This window comes from Schistosoma haematobium, chromosome 3, assembly GCF_000699445.3.
Source record: "Schistosoma haematobium chromosome 3, whole genome shotgun sequence".
In the NCBI taxonomy this organism is placed as follows: Eukaryota; Metazoa; Platyhelminthes; class Trematoda; order Strigeidida; family Schistosomatidae; genus Schistosoma; species Schistosoma haematobium.
Window position 1 is genome coordinate 20694073 of NC_067198.1, and position 18780 is coordinate 20712852.

At 36.4% G+C, this 18780-nt stretch overlaps 2 protein-coding genes across 2 annotated transcripts in view; both read left to right on the plus strand.

Moving 5' to 3' along the window:
- The first annotated feature begins 3650 nt into the window (after window positions 1-3650).
- MS3_00005223 (uncharacterized protein) overlaps window positions 3651-18780 on the plus strand; it is a 30457-nt gene continuing 15327 nt past the window's right edge. The window contains exons 1-6 of the mRNA XM_012943948.2: window positions 3651-3769; window positions 7488-7589; window positions 9281-9350; window positions 14836-15005; window positions 16455-16598; window positions 18170-18454. Of these exons, the coding sequence (XP_012799402.1) occupies window positions 7491-7589; window positions 9281-9350; window positions 14836-15005; window positions 16455-16598; window positions 18170-18454 (768 nt within the window). The 5' untranslated portion in view covers window positions 3651-3769; window positions 7488-7490. The remainder of the gene's footprint in view (window positions 3770-7487; window positions 7590-9280; window positions 9351-14835; window positions 15006-16454; window positions 16599-18169; window positions 18455-18780) is intronic.
- On the plus strand, window positions 3825-10758 carry MS3_00005224 (uncharacterized protein). The gene is made up of 2 exons (XM_051213251.1): window positions 3825-5532; window positions 10591-10758. The coding sequence occupies exon 1, from the start codon at window positions 4435-4437 to the stop codon at window positions 4756-4758; it is 324 nt and encodes a 107-aa protein (XP_051069215.1). The 5' UTR covers window positions 3825-4434; the 3' UTR covers window positions 4759-5532; window positions 10591-10758.

Here is an 18780-nt window from a genome sequence, read left to right on the forward strand (position 1 = left end):
CGCGAGCAATGAATTGAATGAACTGGAGTTGGTTGAATGGCTTGGCTCGGCCATGCAGGCGTGGTCCTTGTTGAATGTTATCTTATATCTTTTATTCATATTAAATATATTGTTCTATCTCTAGCCTAACCTTGTTCTCCATCATGTATTGGTAATTGATACGATACAGTGAGTTGGTGTAGTCGATGGTGTGACTTCCACGTAAGATCTTATAGATTTGTCATGATATAACTGTCTAACGCTAAGGTGCGAGGAGCAGTATGTGAGAAGGTCCGAAAGCGAAATAAATAAAAGAAAAAGTGAGCAGATGATTCAGTGAGCATAAAACACGCACCTACGTTTAATAACGAATGCACCTGAATGCAGTCAGAAATAACGCAAGCGTAAGGTATAGAATATATTGCAAACTATGTTGAAAGCAGCAAGTTGATTAAGATAAAAGTTGCTTTTCAATAAAGGTTAGGCCAAACAGCTAGGGAAAAGCTACCTGAGGGAGCAAAGTGAGATTATTGACATATCAGAAGAAGGAAGTAGTATGATATTCATGCCTAACAAAGTTTAATAATAATGGCATTATCGAATAGTGGATTGTGAGTCACTATAAAAGCAAACGTTCAAAAAAGATTTTGTTTAAGAAAACCAAAGGTTGTTCTAATATTTATTCTGAAATTATATGATATATTGAGTACATTTTGGCGATACAAAAACTTCAGGACATTGATGAAATCAAGTGACCTAGAGGATTTTCAGAACACTTAGCGTCCAAGAAACCTCGAATGGGCCAACTCACATTGTCAACCTAGTTTAAATTTATGTGTTAGGGAGTATTATTAAGACAGGTATTTGGAACCGGTTGCAGTCGAGGTATTAATTCAAAGCAACAAGCCTTAGTTTGAAATATTAATTTTCTATCCTAAGAAAGTTTAAATGAACGAAGATCAAAATAATGAAAGGCATGTAGCTTTAATGAAATGTCAATAGATTCTAGTCACATCATTCCAGTAGTCGGGTCAATGAATACTGAACAGCTCACTGACCTTGTCAAGGACAACCGACGCACATCAGCTAACTGAACTAGTGGTCCCGCCTGCTCTTACTAATACATTTTTGTAATGATGCTGTTTGTGTTGTACGATCATCAAAGGAGCTATAGTACCCGGGTACGACGAAAAGGTAATCCATTTTAGTTACTAACTGTGAGGTGAGACTTCAACGTCAGCTGATCGATCACATCATCGTCGTCTAATTCGAGTAAGCCTTTGATCATTCGATACTGATCATCTACCGTGGTGATCTGCAGATCTCTCTGACCTCAGAGAGATATCTAGAAGTTAATGTGAAGGATGCCATTCTGTGCTGGATAAACATTTGACTATACAGACAGGGGTATGCTTGAAAGATATTTTGCGTTTTTCATAATATAATTTCGTTAGATTAAAAGTGTAATTCAGTGCGAAACTAGGACTTTTATATAATCGCAAAACACAAGCGACTCAAAAGAGCTTGAACACTAAACGAGAGCGACTTTGCACATCCGGACTAACACTGATTTATTAGGCCGCCTTCTGCAGCTGAACTCGCTGTATAAATATTCCATTTATGATTTCCACTTTAAACATTATATGTTTTGTCTTTCGAACTTCTTCTTATCTAATCCACACAATGCTGGTCAAAAGTTTTGCTTCTATTAACTGTAATGGACCCTTGCTGTGCGTTCTTCTTGCCAGAGGTGGTATGCAGTGTGACAGCTGTATAACATAGTTCCGTAGAATACCTACCAATCTATAGCCGACCTTGTATAAACGTTGCTGCATACCAGTCTCATCCTGGTCATGTAGAGAATGCCGCATAACTTCTCACTATGGTTAAAAAATCAATAAAAGGACTGTGTCGTCTACGATGAGTTTGAAGCCCGAAGAATAAATGTTTATCAGTCTATTGGCTAGCGCTGTCAGCGAAGCTCTCGATGCGGATCGAGAATCCCACTTTCGACATGCCCACAGGGTGAAAAAGTAACTCCAGGACAGGCTTGGATGAGCGGCCTATGCTCCTTCACGAGGAGTAACAGGCGTAAGTAAGTAATATACACACGTATGCTATCAAGATAAGAACAATGCCACCCATAGAAAGTGCATTTCTACTAAACACAGCTGACCAGGGTGATTCCAGCCATACGATGTGAAGAGAGAGAAACTCTCTCCGACAAATTTGACATCAAGAAAGAATGGGTTTATTAGAAAGAAAAAACAGAGAGACTTTCGAACGCCATTGACAAGACTTTTAAGGGAGTTAGGTCCAGTTTTAACTTCGTTCATTTGGAGTATGGATGAGTCGGAAGATAATGAGTCTGTTATACTGAATGTGCTTGGTCCATAGTTCTTGTAGTCATCTATTAGGAAAGTAATGCAGCAGATGCTCGGTTAGTATACGTTACCATGATAACAAGACAACAAGTGGGTTTAGTACGAGACCTAATCAAGAATGATCTCAAAGTTAGTAAGTGGATGCAAATCGATAAGGACCTTACATTAAATTGCTCACATAGACGTCGTGAGTTCACTATTCTTATAAAGTGAGATTTGTCACTTGGGGCTCGTATCAAGCTGAAGGGGTGCCCAAACACAGTTACAAACTTGAAAGAAAAATGGTCGATTCCTCCTCAAGGTTTAACGTTATCGAGTGATAAGATCTTAAAAGTTAACGCTTACAAGACCTGTTTGGATAGGGCTGGTGATCATCCCAATAAATTTGTACTACATAAGCCTTCAAAGCCTTCGAAATGAAATGTTTGAGCTAAGCGTAATAGTGAGGGGATCAAGATCTGATGTGAATGCCGTCACTAAAACGTGACTCATCCTAAATTTAGAATTTTGCCTAATTACACTGAGTGGATCCATAATATAAGTGAAAGAGTTATGAATCGTAAGGGAATGGGGATGATGTCATTTGATGAAGGTCACTCTCACGCACAATCGAATAGAAAGGCACTTGGTAGTGACGTGTTCACATGAATATGGATAGTTGTATTACGGAGTGTAGACGTGCGGTGTGGCTTATAAGATTAACAGACTGGATTCCAGGTTGTTTTGTCGGCTTGGATTAATCATCGCCAAGATTTTAGCAAAATAGTTCAAAAACGACTGTCAAAAACACTAAGTGTGGTTCCGTTATTCTTATGTGGTTGTCAGAGACTGGAAAAACTTTAATAGTGAATAATCCGAACGATGAGATGGATCTGAAGTGGAAAAAATGATCCAAGGATTAGCACAGACTGACTGGCCCAATATCATAATTTCTGGAGGCTGGAGATGGTACAAAGTGTGATATTGAATAATTTGCACCCAGAGTTTAGATTCACTCATCAAGTGGTCGATTGCTGGGATCCCCTGCCAAAACACACAGTCTGAGAACCTTTGTTGAAAAAGCCGAAGGGAGATAGTATCTTTACGATAGTACGCAGTACGAGGGTTTTCACAAAGCGCTTGAAATATTATCATTAGCCCTGACAACTGAAAAGTGTACGTGAATGAATACATATACCGAATGATTCAAGCGCAATTTCGTGGAAAAATTTGAAGGCATGAACATTGTCTAATACACTCTATTCACTAAATAAACAATATTCATTGAACATTGCTTCACCTTTCGATTCATTCCCCAATGTGCTTGCACACCGTTCAAAGTTCAAGGTTACTCGCTTAGATTATAAACCTGTAGCTGTTGCCATTGGAGTGTTTCCCACAGTAATTGGCAGTTATAGTCACAATTTGTAAGTAAGTTAAAATCTATTGCAGATCGGAACGTAAATTTTATTTCTAAAAACATGCCATTAGAACGTTTTGAGGTCTCGTTTTACATTTCTATATAGTCTTTGCAAGTAATAATGTCCCTTCAGCACAACTAAGACCTAATCCTTCTGGAAATGAGCTGGGAATTATTGAGATTGTTCGCGTTAAGTACGGATTGCACAATGCCTATATAGTAAACTACTCTATTCCGCAAAATATTTTTCAAAAATCCATTTGACTCAGTGACATTTAGTGCATTTCCTATTTCTTACGTCATATAATAATATTGATTGTCAGGCGGCAATACTATAATTTATGGACAAACCAGTCATTTTAGCGCGGATTTCATTTACCCGTTTGGCTAAATAGCGTTTTGTCGTCATAACCCTTAATCTAATTCCTAACCTTAACCATCAGCCGATAATCATAATACTAATTTTTCACACCGATTTATAACCCTCACGTAGTCCTAGTTATCAGGTGCACCTTCAAGGTCACTTTAGTGTTTCACAAAGGATGTCTATAAGAATAGTGTCACTACTTGTGGAAATTACATCGAGTCTTCTTTTGTCTTTAAATTATTAACTCCATCAATCACTTCTCCTGTTAGGGTTAAGTTTATTGGGTTTGTTTGCACATTAGTTACATGTGGCACAGGCCAGATATCCGTCTTCCAACCAAATGGCGAGTTCGTTCCGTTCTATTTTATGGATGTGAAACATGGTCATTAAGAGTAGAGGATATTCGAAGGTTACTACTATCCAATCATAGATGTCTTCGAAACATTGCTCGTGTATTTTGGGAACACGGATCAAGCAATCTCTGGACTAGGCATAGAGTACTAGGTAAATACGATAAATCGGTCGATGAGGTACTCAGTCTCCATCAATTGAGGTGGCTGGAGCATGTGTTACGTATGCCTAATTACCACCTACCTCAACGGGAGAAGTCTGGTGTAACAGCAGATTGAAAGAAAGTTAGGTGAACCAAAACATGGAATGAATCTCGTAGAGCTCCTAAAAAGAATGCCTTGCTGCTGTTTGCTTTGATTGATTACTTCTTCAACAGCAGTTGAGACAGTTGGTCAGTACTTGTGTTTCATCACATTGGTTTCCAGTCCTTTGGGTGTCCGTAGAACTCAGAGTTAATGTTCACACTTGAATCTAGTATCTATAACTCCAAACGTCAAAATGGTGTGAAAACCAACTCTAGAATCCAGACACATTTAGGTAACAAGTTTTTAAACGAACTAAATAGACTTTCTGCATTCTAATGCTTTCTAGATTTAAGGACGGAGGGTTTGCACGACATTTATGCCTATTTGTAAATTCCATCTTATTAGCTGTCGTATACGAACGCATGAGCACTATTATAGAAAGATATAACGATCACTTAATTATTAAAAACTTGTAATAATATAAACGCCTAGGTCATCTTGAGTGGATTTCACTTTTCACTTTGGGCTTACCAAGTAAATAATATCCAGTCAATCGGAGAGACCGTTTGGTGAATTTTTTATGTAATTGTGATACTTAACCTTTTTTAAACAATAGACCCTCAATATTGCTGATTAACCAGAGGATCATTTTCGTGAAAGTAAAGTTCTAAACATTGAATGAATGCAGAAAAATTTAACCTTTAAATCTTAGTCTTACTTCAACATCTGTTATCAGTTTTCATATTGAAAAGTCAGTCAGTCAGTCAGCTACAACGTAAGACCAGGCACATATATGCATCGGTCCAGGTTGCCATACCGCATCAGCACAACAAGATGAACACCGGATTCATAGCAGTGGTTAGGTCAAAGGTAGTAATATGTAAGAGAAAGATTACATATAGAGATATATTACAAGAAGAAAGAATTAGTTAGTAGAAAGAAAGATATGAAGCGATTTTAATCTCATAGTTTAAGGGAAGACAGGGAGTGTATACACCTACGCCATTGTGATCGATTCTGAGCCATGTCACCAAGAGTCTCCAACCATTGTTACGACAGTCACGCGGACCCCAACCAAGTAGTCTGCATCTACCAACATGGCTCAGACTAGAGGTTAGTGACTTCAAGCACTGATGCCACGTTTTGGTTTGGCCAAGCCTACTTCTGAACTATTTATCACCTAGCTTATGTGCTTAAAATATTTTTCTCACGGTTTGGCAATTTCAATTAGGGTAAACAACTAGTCCGCACAGTTTAACCTTCGTGTACTCACCTTTTATCAGATATCCCACAAGCTCACCGTTTTACCGTCCTTTACTCAAGGAACAGTCATCGTAATAATCTGAATAAAGTTGAAAAACTATATGGACTTATATAATTGAAAACTGCACATTGTACAGTGGATTTCTTGAAGCATATCGAGAGAAACCTTTCTTCATCCATCATAAAAACAACCGTTATCTTTTGACAGTGGTTGATTTTCATTTTATTAATTCCTGCTCCAGTCTGCAAACCCGGGCAGTATCACAGCCCACACACAAATCAAGTGACTTGTATGGCGCATATGTATTCGGTGCCCCTTTGTACCAATATTTATGTGTTCAAATAAATAATAAATAAATGTTATTAATTAATAACAATGGCCCATAATGTCTGTATATTCCTTGCCTTTATTTACTAGTAAACCTATTGGAAAATGAAATTTATGTAAGCCGATTATGAAACAGGCTTTATTAAGCGTACTATTTTATTGCATCTGCAAGTCTGTGGGAAGTCATTTGATCACCAATGAATAAGAGTATTTACAAATTTGGAGGCACCTTTTACGTGAACATAGACACTTCATGAATAGTCCGTACACTTTTTGATGATACTTAAATTTGTTTAAATATACCAAACTTCATTTACTGGACTATATTGTCCATTTTTCTTATTGATTGTGCCACAAATAATGAAAAGATGTACCGTCAAATTTACAAAAGATTGATATCTATGATTTCGTCATCTTACTTTTTGGCTAGACGGAATTTGTGGTTCTCATTACAACAAAGAAAGTAAGAAAACAAAAGAAAATAGTAATTACATTTTAAGATCCGTTATAATGCCCTTACACACAGGTTCAAACCAACTTAGCATTTAGGTCAATATATTCGACAGATAAGTAGGATTATTTTAATTTTTAATAATTTCTCTGAATTTACATGTAAATGACTATGTACAGATTTATCATGCATTTGTCTACATATTTACTCCGCTTACTGAAACTTAAGTTGTTTAAACTATATACACATACACACACATCCATTTGTATACTTATCCCTTCGTAAATACCACTTCATCCATTCTCTTCTCTCGTTTTCTAATTATCTGTTATATCATATAAATCGTGTGTCTGAAATAAGTTTTTCTGACTACTTTGGTTTATACACCGTTGAGAATTACTGTCATAACGATTATACGGTTGATTAGTATGAGACGTTTAAGTGCAGGAACTTAGATACCCGCCAAAATGTAAATGGGAACTAATACAGCCAGGTTTGTGAAATTAGTCTCTAGTTTTCATATCGTTATTTCATTCCCATTGTATTTCGTTACCGTTATGAGCTGTCGTTTCATACTAATTTCATTTCAACGAGCTTAAAAGTATTTTTAGGATATTTTTCCTAACGTTTTTCGTTTCTATTAAACAAAATAATCTATTTTAAAATGAATTTGATATCCTCATTGAAATAAATAAAAAAATGTCACTTCTGATTTTGTAGAACATGAAACAGATCAACAAGTTATCTGGAGCTTTCTCCGTAACGATCTATTTTATCATTCTAGTGAGTAGAATTAAATGTCAGGAGGTCATAGCCAGTCAAGTAAGCTTATTTTTGTTGTAGCAGTACTACTTGTCGACATACTTGTATGCTATGGTATTTATTCTCAAACAAATCTTTATTTACTGTGTTGTGATTATCTGACTTTAAATATTATTACTTACTACAAGATTTATGATAAGTTTAAACTGCTGCACTTTTACACACAGTATCATTGTTGAAAAGATCCGTACTTTGGGCTACAAATATCGTTCGAATTTCTGTTTACAAAAAAGCAGTAGTTTTTCTTATAATAACCACAATTTCAACAGCACACATATTTAAGTGTGTGTTTCACTAATCTTTTTTGCACTTTTGATCGATTTCTCTTTTTGTTTGGACACTTTTCATGTATAACGTAGACTAATAATTAAGGTTATGTAGAATGAATAATGCGTTATTCGAGAAGGTTAAATTCATTTATCTACTGTATCCCTCACTTTTCTGTCATATATTTTTTTGTTCCGCTATTTTATGATATGAAGTTGCCTTAACAATAATTGAAATAGTTTCTGCTACAAGTGGTGTAAGCAATTTGGTCTTCCATACACGCTTCAAAATCGTTTAAGTTTTGACAACTATATATGTGTAGGAGTAAGTGTGAGTACAAGCATTCTTGATGGTTTACTGTGGGCGTCTCTAAATTATTGTCTTCACAAGGCAGTAGATCATTTAGGTACCTGATCAAATGACACAAATGCCATTCAATTGACGAGTTTAACTAGGTGTTGGCTAAAAGCTAAGATGAATTTTTTAATAGCATAACAAATACTGTTCTGTCGATTTTTTGAAGTAGCAGTCTGTCATCAGTGAAAGGAGGAATAGAAGTCCTAGTTAACGGCCTTGAATTTACCTAATTAATTCAAACAGTCCGCCTAGTTTAAGAGATTATCTGAGGATACACTGAATCAAGTTTCATCTGATAAATATAAGAGAAGATGCAGTCATTTTTGTGTTGAGTCCATGGTTTAATATAGGAGGTTTTCAATAAATTTTGATGAAAATTTAATAAATTTGGCTCTACTTTTAAAATAGTGTGTACTAAACATTTTAAACTAATTACAGGATCTTCTAAATGAGTTAGCTCATTTTTTCCTACAGATTCTGTTTCACAAAAGCACTTAAGAAAACTGTCTTAATAAATCATTAATATTCACTAGAATTAAGTATACTAACTTTCATGAATACCATAATTTTCACTTTTGAACGTCATCAGTTATCTAGAAATTATTTGTGTTGTTACGATGTAGAAAAAACGTGATGTTCAGGTATAAGGGGATTTATCAAGTAAAAAGATTAAAACTAAATCATGTTTTATTAGCCCATTTTTTATCCTTCTCGGTATATAATTTGCTTATGTTGTACAGTCTTCTTCATGTTCTATTTCAATATCAACATTGAAAGTGTAAATTGTCAATTACTGACTGGTACATAAACGTTCATATAAATCATTGACTTTGATGTGTGTTGCCTTGTAGCCAAACATCGACTAACGTTTAGCTTATTTTTCAGCAGGCTTTTGCTTCAAGAGTTAACTGTGAAAATTATTACATTAATGTATAAGTAGGAAACGTACACAGACATATACCCATAAGTTAATATTCTTATCGTTAATCTCATTACTTATTTTCTAATTGAAATCTGTAAATTTTCTCTGTAGTGAAGTAATTTTTATTTTTTTGTTCTAACTAAAGTCCAACAGTAATCAGTCGCTAATTAACAATAGTTCCAAGGCAAACCCGAACGCTCCATCGTTTACAGAGAGTAAGCTTTACCATTATAATTAAACCCTAATTAATTAAATATCATTTCATGTTCAACCTTAAATATTAGGAAAGAAAAACTAATAATTCACTTATCAATCAGAAAGTTATTGTGTAATTTTTTGTCATAAACATATATTAGAGTAAAAATACTTCATGAGAGTTCGATGTTGACCCGATAAAATGGCGGTCCTTGACTAATCAATATTATTATTATTAGTGACAGGGTTATCGTTATGGTCATTGATTTGAATTACAGAGCATTCTCTGAAAAAAAACTAAGCTTCGAAATATTTAATATTTGTCAGTCTAAAAAGTTACTTGTGATGTAAAGCATGCCCTTAGGTGCGAACACATCGAATATACAAACGAGGATTTCAATAGCGTTTACAAGTGATCATATCATAAACTAAATGGGTTAGGATGTTTTGATAATTTCAGGCTATTTTATTTGTTAAATTTTACATTCTGCAATAACAGAATTGAAATTCAATAAGAAATTTCACTGTAGCTAATATTGTCCAATAATGCTTGTCATAATCAATCAGGATTTCAAGTAATATCAAAAATACTTTTCGTGAACTCACAATTTTTAAGGATACTAACTGATAGTTGTTTTCGCATCCTTTCGATTAGGCTTATCCATTTTGCTAATCATGTTGATTTATTCTATTTGTTGTTAATTATTCAAACTATGTAGTGCAACACTGAGTTACATGAATCCAAATTCCAAATTTAGTAGACTTTATTGTGTATTCTCAATAGTACTGTTTAGCTGTTTGTGTGAATGTAGGCGACTTGGATTCGAAAATTATTTAATTGTGATTAGTTGTTAGATAATTGCTGTAGTGAATTAATGCCTATGTCTTATGTTATTGTGATCTGTAAATTAAATACACTAATTTTTTCTGTAATGTACATAATTTCATAACTAAAGTGTTATACGTCTAAGTAATCTGGTAAATTTACCAAATGTATACTGACTCCTTCGGTAAGTTAATCTGCATCACATCTTATCAATTATCACGTTAGATTTTTGGAAGGAGTTGACAGGAAACTCTATACATAGGTTTCATGCAATTCGGTATTCATCAGCAACTTGTACGTGTAATCTTGAAGAAACTAATAATCGTTGGTGGTTTCGAACCCATATCATGCAGTTTCAGTGTAAAACCTTATCATTCATTCAGTCAGTCAGTCAGCTACAACGTAAGACCAGGCACATATATGCATCGGTCCAGGTTGCCATACCGCATCAGCACAACAAGATGAACACCGGATTCATAGCAGTGGTTAGGTCAAAGGTAGTAATATGTAAGAGAAAGATTACATATAGAGATATATTACAAGAAGAAAGAATTAGTTAGTAGAAAGAAAGATATGAAGCGATTTTAATCTCATAGTTTAAGGGAAGACAGGGAGTGTATACACCTACGCCATTGTGATCGATTCTGAGCCATGTCACCAAGAGTCTCCAACCATTGTTACGATAGTCACGCGGACCCCAACCAAGTAGTCTGCATCTACCAACATGGCTCAGACTAGAGGTTAGTGACTTCAAGCACTGATGCCACGTTTTGGTTTGGCCGCCCCTAACTTTCTTCCAACCATCTCCAATACCGGATAGCATTGCACGTCGTGGTAATCGGTGTTCAGGCATACGTAACACGTGGCCCAACCATCTCAGTCGATGAAGATTCATAACCTCATCAACTGATTTACCATCATTCCCTAATACCCTGCGTCTAACCTCGCTATTACTTACCCGGTGATCCCAGCAGACGCCAGCAATATTTCTAAGGCATCTGTGGTCAAATACTAATAGCTTACGAGTGTCTTCTACTCTTAATGGCCATGTTACGCTGCCGTAAATTAAAACAGAACGGACTGCCGCGCAGTATACTCGTCGTATTTTTTATAGACGGATATCTCGCCTTCGCCATAGGTGACGTAAGTTGGCAAAAGCCAATCGAGCTTTTCGAATCCGTGCTGAGATTTCGTCAGACACCAACCCATTTGGGCTGATCAGACTTCCAAGATAAGTGTTGTCAACGCGTTCGACTACTTCATTCCCTATCCTTAGTTCAGGTGTTGACGCAGACCAGTCCTGAAGCAGCAGCTTGCATTTAGAGGGAGAGAAGCGCATTCCAAACATCCTGGCATTGTTGCTCAGTGCTACCAGAAGACTCTGCATTTTGTCAGCGTCTTCACCAAACAGGACTATGTCATCTGCGTATTCTAAGTCGATAAGTGGACCTCCTGGTAGGAGATCAATACCCGAGAACTCAGTCGACGAGAAAGTTATTTCCATCAGTAGATCTTTGATGAAGTTAAACAAAAATGGGGAAAGTGGACAGCCTTAACGGACACCACTTGAGGTTGCAAAAGCAGATGACAGTTCGCCATAAGCTCTGAGTCGACTGGTAGTGTTCGAGTAAAGAGCCTTTACAAGGTCTATGTACTTCTGGGGTACGCCTTTCAATGACAGACACTGCCACAGAATCTCGCGGTCTACCGAGTCAAATGCTGCTTTTAAGTCGAGAAAGACCACCATTGTCGGACGTCGATAAGTATGCCTGTGTTCTAGAATCTGACGAATGGTGAATATGTGGTCGATGCAGCCACGACCAGGTCTAAAGCCAGCTTGGTTCTCTCGTGTTTGCAGTTCGCGAGTCTTAGTTAGGCGTCTGATAATTATCGAGGCTAGTATTTTAGATATTATATTAGTTAAACTAATCCCTCTGTGGTTGTCACAGGATGATTTTGACCCTTTCTTATATATTGGGACGATAAGTGATTGTGACCAGTTAGATGGAATAACGTCTAACTCCCAGATTTTAGCTAAAATATTAGTCAACCTAATCGATAAAATTGGACGACCATCCTTAAAGACCTCTGGAGCCAATCCATCTGGACCATCTGCCCTTCCTCGTTTCAGATTAACTATAGCCTTTTGAACTTCAGCAAGAGTTGGGGGACCTACTTCAATGTTCCATTCACACTGTCTGGGAATGGAGGGTAGTTGTAGAGCAGCTGAAGGCCAGCTGAACTGTTCCCTAAAATGTTCCGCCCATCGTTCTAAACGTCTGGACTGGGAGCAGATGAGAGTATCGTCTTTTTCCGATATAATCTCACTTACACTTGACTTATTAATTCCAGTTTCTTTTATTAGTCTGTAAAGCTGTCTTGTGTTCCCTATAGTCGCCGCCTTTTCCATCTCTTTTGCTTTCGTTGCCCACCACTGCTCACGGTCGTTTCTTAGACTTTTTCTTAACCTAGATCTGATTTGTTGTCGCTCTTCATCATGTTCAGAGCGTGATGGGACGAGTTTGCGAGAATCCATCAGTGTGATAGACTTTGAAGAAATCCACTGGTTCTTTGAAACTCTGTGGTTTAAGTCGCTAATAGATGTCACTGCTGCTTGTATTTCATTCCAAGCAACATCTGGGTCAGCCTCGTCTTCAGAACTACCTAATCGTGACCTCAGTTGTTCCTGGAACCTACTTTTGGTTTCCTCGCTACTCAGTTCGGTTCTAATAGGTCTTTTTACTGTGGCTTTTTTGCGTCCAGTGAGGCGCAAGCAGATGCGTGCCCGTATTAGGGCGTGGTCGGAGTCCAAGCAGGTACTCCAGAATGAGCGACAATCTTCTACCGACCCTCTTCAACGATGACTGATGGCAATATGGTCTATTTGAGTCCATCGTTGGTTTGGTGTAGGGGGTCGCCATGTTAGACGATGTCTCTCCTTATGCTTAAAATTTGTGTTTGCTAAAAATAAGCGATTGTCTGAGCACAGTTGCAGCAGACGGTCACCATTATCTGTTCGCTGTGCCGGAATGCTAAAATATCCACCTAAATGCCTTTCTGTTTGGTTTAAGCTACCTATCTGAGCATTAAAGTCACCCCCTACGAGTACTATGTCTGAGCGTTTAGCTTTCTGAAGAAGTTCGGACAGCTTTCTGTAAAATTCATCTTTCACATCATCTGAGCTGCAGTCAGTGGGAGCGTAGGCAGAAACGACGAAAAGGCAACGACGTGTGTCCCTATCCTTCCGAGTTCTTACGGAGCCGTTTAGCCGAACAGCACATAGACGACTGTTGATGGGGATCCACTCTAGCAGTGCTTGTTCCGCCCTCATGCTTAGTGCTATGCCTACACCTGCCAGTCCACGAGAACTGGCCATCGGGTCACCAGATACACGTAGGGTGTATCTCATTGGCTCTCCGTTTTGCCGAGGTGAGGTCAAGTGAATGACCACACTGGAATCCTGTAGGCGTGTTTCGGAGACACAGCATACATCAATGGAAAGAGACTCTAGGGTTTTAGCCAAGGAAGCCTGCTGACCGTTTTGACATAGAGTGCGTACGTTGAAAGCTCCAGTGTGTAGTTTGGAGCGAGGTTTCAGTAGACCTGGGACAAAGTTTTGAGCACTAGAATCGTTGGCTATGGTGACACTTGAGGGGGAAGCCGAAGGAGGAAGTTTAGGGTTGAAAGTCGATGTAGGAGGAATAATAGGAATTGCAGAGGAAGGTTGATTATGAATACAGTGGTCTTGGGTGCTGTTAGAGGTATGAGGGCGGTTATCACTTCCCGGTTGCCCACACCGTGGAAGGGTTCTTCTGGAGGTACCTGAAAAGGAAATTGGATTAGAGGCGGTCTCAGTGACCTGAGAGCGTGACCGCAGTGCCCGAGGGACAACTGCTTGAGGCCGGTCGCGCACGGCCTTTTCGTGGGAGGTTTTTGACGTGTTAGCTCCGTTCTTCAAAGGGCCTTACCGCCGGAGACGGAAATCCGTGAGGTAAGGTGAGGTGCGCATTTTTAGGGTCGACCTTTTCTAACCCCACCCCTCCTTGTGGGAAGGCAGCATCGCTGTCATGCTGGTTGTCTGAAGGAAACAGCTTACTGCTGTCACACCTCTGTACAGTCAGCAGTACGACTTCGCCTTCGGACCTTGGGTTTGTTGCTTTTAGTCTTACCGCTCATCAACCGACCTGTCTGACATGGTAGGACCTTGAGGAACGGTTGTTCCAGCCAGTATAGCTCGGTTGCTTCATCACGATAGGCAAGCCCGACCACCACGTCAAGGTAGCAACAACGGTCGGGAAACGTTATCATTAAGCTATTCGGACTCGTGGCTGACCTCCTGTCTAGTTGATGAATATCAAAAGACTAGATAAATATGACATTGGTCACTACTCAGTCAGTGATCAATCAATTTGAAATAAGTTTTTTATGTACATAGTTTATAAATATTGTAATTTCAGTGTAAAGTTTGGTTGTTTAAATGTTTCCCCTTCACTTATAAACAATCGTATCATTACTTTCTGATTGAGTATAGCAAAGAGAGAAGTGAACACAAATTAAATAACACAAATGACAAATACATATTGTCGTCTTGTACTAGAAGTTTTGTTCAGCATTTTTTTAGAAATATTTTAATTGATGAATTATAAATTTATTAAATATCCTGTTATTTTGTTTTTTAGGCTTGGGCTATGGATTTCTTTGTGTCACTCTAACTAATTTATGTGCTCTTGTAGGAATTGTATTTACGTTGCTTAAAAAATATCGTTTCTTCCCAACAATACTTTCATTTATGGTGGCTACTGCTGTTGGTTCATTATTATCAACTTCCATTATTGTACTTATACCTGAGGTAAATATTTCTGTTTCTTTTCTAATTTAAAACTGTTTAATTATGCATACATGTGATTGAATCCAGGATTTTCAAGTCTTGGAATGTGCAAAATATCTATAGATCATTGATTTATAATCTGTTAATTCATATATTCCATTTAAAATAACTAAAGAGACCCATTGAATCGTTGAAAAAGAATAAATATAGTCCCAGAAAGAAAATTATTTCTTTTTAAAGATTTTATTTATTTAAGCTATAAAATCATATTTATAGTTGATTTTATTTTCTAAAAATGTTAGTTTATAGTAAAATACAATAGTGTTGAATAATTTAAAAAGAAAAGACTTGAATTATTTACGGAAATCAAATCTTGAAAAGAAGTTATGTAATAATCGACTAGTGGATGGTGTTAGGGTGAAGATAATTGTCCACTTGATGCTTGTTAAGGACAGAATAATTAATAGTTGTAATAATGTCTAATTAATAGTTGTGAAATTCATTGGAAAGGAGTAGGAATATAAAAATCGAAGGATTATGGAGTATGGAAAGGAAGGTTAAGACGATGGAAGGGAATGAACATACTGTTTTTGTACACAAAGATTAGGTTTGAATTAGTGGATATCTTTAATCTCTGGTGTACATAAGTTTTCCATTTCCATTCCTCTTGGACTCTTCATAACAAGGCACCACTTCAGGTTTTCTTTATTCATCAAACACCATCCTATTTTATTATAGACTACTGTTTTTTAGCAAATAAAACTAATAATAAATATCAGAACAGGATTGTGGAGATTGAAAAGCATAAATAAATGACATCGTTATAACGAAAAATATTTTCTTCACTGAACTATCTTTCTTCCGTTTCAGTCAATTTGTGATAAAGGATGGTACTCATTCAATGTCTCAGTGTTATATTAGAACCTCATCTTGCTATTTCATTAAGTCACAAATGCCTACTAGAAGTGAAGCTCACTTTTTTCAAGCCTAATCAAATCTCCGTATTGATAACTACCTGAATTTCAACTTATTTCAAAGCTCTATTAGTCTATTTAGTGGCTTGTCTTGTGGCTTATTTGTTTAATTTAAATGAACATTTAAATGTTTCCTAGATTACATTGTTTTTCTAAATAGCATAGTTACATTTTTCAATTATATTGTAATTTACTTCATAAGAATACAAAGTTGTACGATAATTTGTATTCGGATTAAAATCAGCCTTTATTTAACTGCTTTATTGTTAAAGACAATAATTATATCTAGTTTGTTTTGTAGTTTACTTAATTAGAAAGTCTGTGATAACTGCAATAATTAGATTTCTATAATTGTGTTGATTTCTATCTAGGAAACATTTTTCTGATTTGTGGATAAAAATAATATTTCAGATATGCTAAATTATTTTCTCATTCTTGTTTACTTTTAATGTGTATACCAGAATATGTCTTCAATGGATTTACTTTCTTGTTTTAGGCATTACAAATCATTCAACCAACAGGTAATAACAATACAAAAGATTCCGACTCGTATGTTATTAAGTCGATTACCGTATGTATTGGTGTATTTTTCTTCTATATTTTGGAATTCCTCCTACGTCTTATTCCACAGTGTTTTCAGGTACGTAAACAATAATAATAATTCTTACTACTGAATATTCACTGTTTTTTTCAACCAAATTTTCTTTCACAATATTTCGATTCAGAGTGTATTTGAAGTTACATTAGTGATAGATTAGTTGATTATGTTTCACCTAAATGTTTCTTTATCATGGCTTAAAACTGATCAGAAATTTAACTCTCAATTTATTTGTATATCTTCTGTCGTTTGATACTAACTTCATGTTGCAAACTTATACAGATTATTAGCAATTTTCGTTCTTATAGAAATCTGTAAATTCTAGTACACTTATCACTAATTGATAAAAACTATGTAGGCTGGAATAACTTGGGTAAGATATATCTAAGCTAACAAAAACATTGCTCCGTATACTCCAGGTTGAACAGTCTGTTTTCAGGTCCCAAGTTTATACTACCATATGATTTCTTTAGTATTATCTTGGAGGTACCATCGGTGGAAAAACTAAAGAAGAATGGCGAGATTGTTAAACTTCGTTTAGCCCCATCGTTAGTTTGGAGCGATCTAGAAATAAGTGATTAAACACTCATACTCTTCTGAAAGTAATTTGTATTAGGACTTAGAAATTTTATCAAACTCTGGACACTTCAGTATATAATATCAGAGGATAATTCTCTCCATCAAGCAAAAACGAACCCTGATACCAAAAAACACTATGCTTGTTGTCCTGCAAAACATGTGACAACATCCAAATATTTGGTGGGGATGAATATGTTATTTACGTATCCAATACGTGAACCAAAAGCACTCCAATTCTTTCGAGTCAGTCTTTTAGAAACTACACGCAATATATGGAGCGTAATGGAAGCCAATATTTTGAAAACGATCAACGATAAATATAAACTCCGATTTTTATTATGTCCATTACGTAGGGATTTTTAAATACATGAATAAGAAGATGGAATAACCTTAGCTTGTTACCAATTTCTTAACAATCCCACCTCTATTTTTCTGACTATAATTTCTTCTTCGTCCATAAAGACTGTGAGTAGGTCATTTGAGGCATAGTTTCTCTTGGACCGTCACCTAGTTGCATTATTAATCACCACATAACGAATAAATGACCGTCTGTTTGGAGCTTCAGCAGCGATGGACCAGTCACAGTGTCCTTCGAACTGTTCCACTCAGTGTTCAAGACATTTTCAGAGGTGACATCAACCTCACTCAATGTATGTTGTTAACACCAAGCCCCTTGTTGTTGGTGACTCGAATGAATTCGAACGGCTTCGGCAGTCATCAGACATAGACCTTGCTCTCTACTAATTAAAGCACTTTTAACTTATCCGTTTTACATATTTATTACGTTAAGGCAGTAAATAAAATGAACACATGATAACATTTATTATAAATCATCCTCGATCTTAATGAAACATTTGTAATGAAATTATCTGAAGAAGTGAAAAAATGTATTTACCCTTCCGACAATGTTAATCATAGTTTTTGGAATAAAAAATAATAATACTGACTACTATTTTATAAAATATGTTAAATTGCCATCTTGATTTCAGTTGTTCACTTTTTTGAATATTTCTTCTGTGTTCTCACATATCTAGAAAAAGAAAACACATTCGAATGACAAAAGTCAAAATGGGTTTCATATAGATCAATTTAATCATCATCACCATCAACTTTCTTATCATCAACAAGGAAGACCTTCACTGGTAATACCTGTCGAACCAGTAGCAGATGGTGATAAAGATGGGCCTATTGTTGAATTCACACCTAACCGTTCTAATCAGTCGAAAACAATGAACAGGTCTCTAGTAGGTGGTGAGACAGATTTACAGTGTGAATCGCCTCCAACTGAAGACGTAATGAATCATCTGCCATCATACGAGGTGAATAACTTGTTTACTTTAACCGATCACTGTTATCATTATTATTTACTATTTCATTAATTTATATCAGGACAATGGTGACAACTAGTGTTATCATACACAGTGCCAGTATTATATTATACTACTACTGTACGCCATTGTGCCGAATCGGAAAATACTGAGTCAGCAAAGTTACATTTTATACAGAAACTGTCTCATTCCTATTCTGTTTATATTTCTAACTTTCATAATCATGTGTCAATCAACCATAAGTGTTGTATTGTTTTCAGTTACATGATAGAGGTCTAAAGTTTTAGTCATCGTAAACGTATTTCTGTCTCTTGATT

What these genes read in the sequence shown, in the direction of transcription:
- MS3_00005224 (XM_051213251.1), top strand. Translation starts at nt 4,435, where the DNA reads ATGTGGCACAGGCCAGATATCCGTCTTCCAACCAAATGGCGAGTTCGT.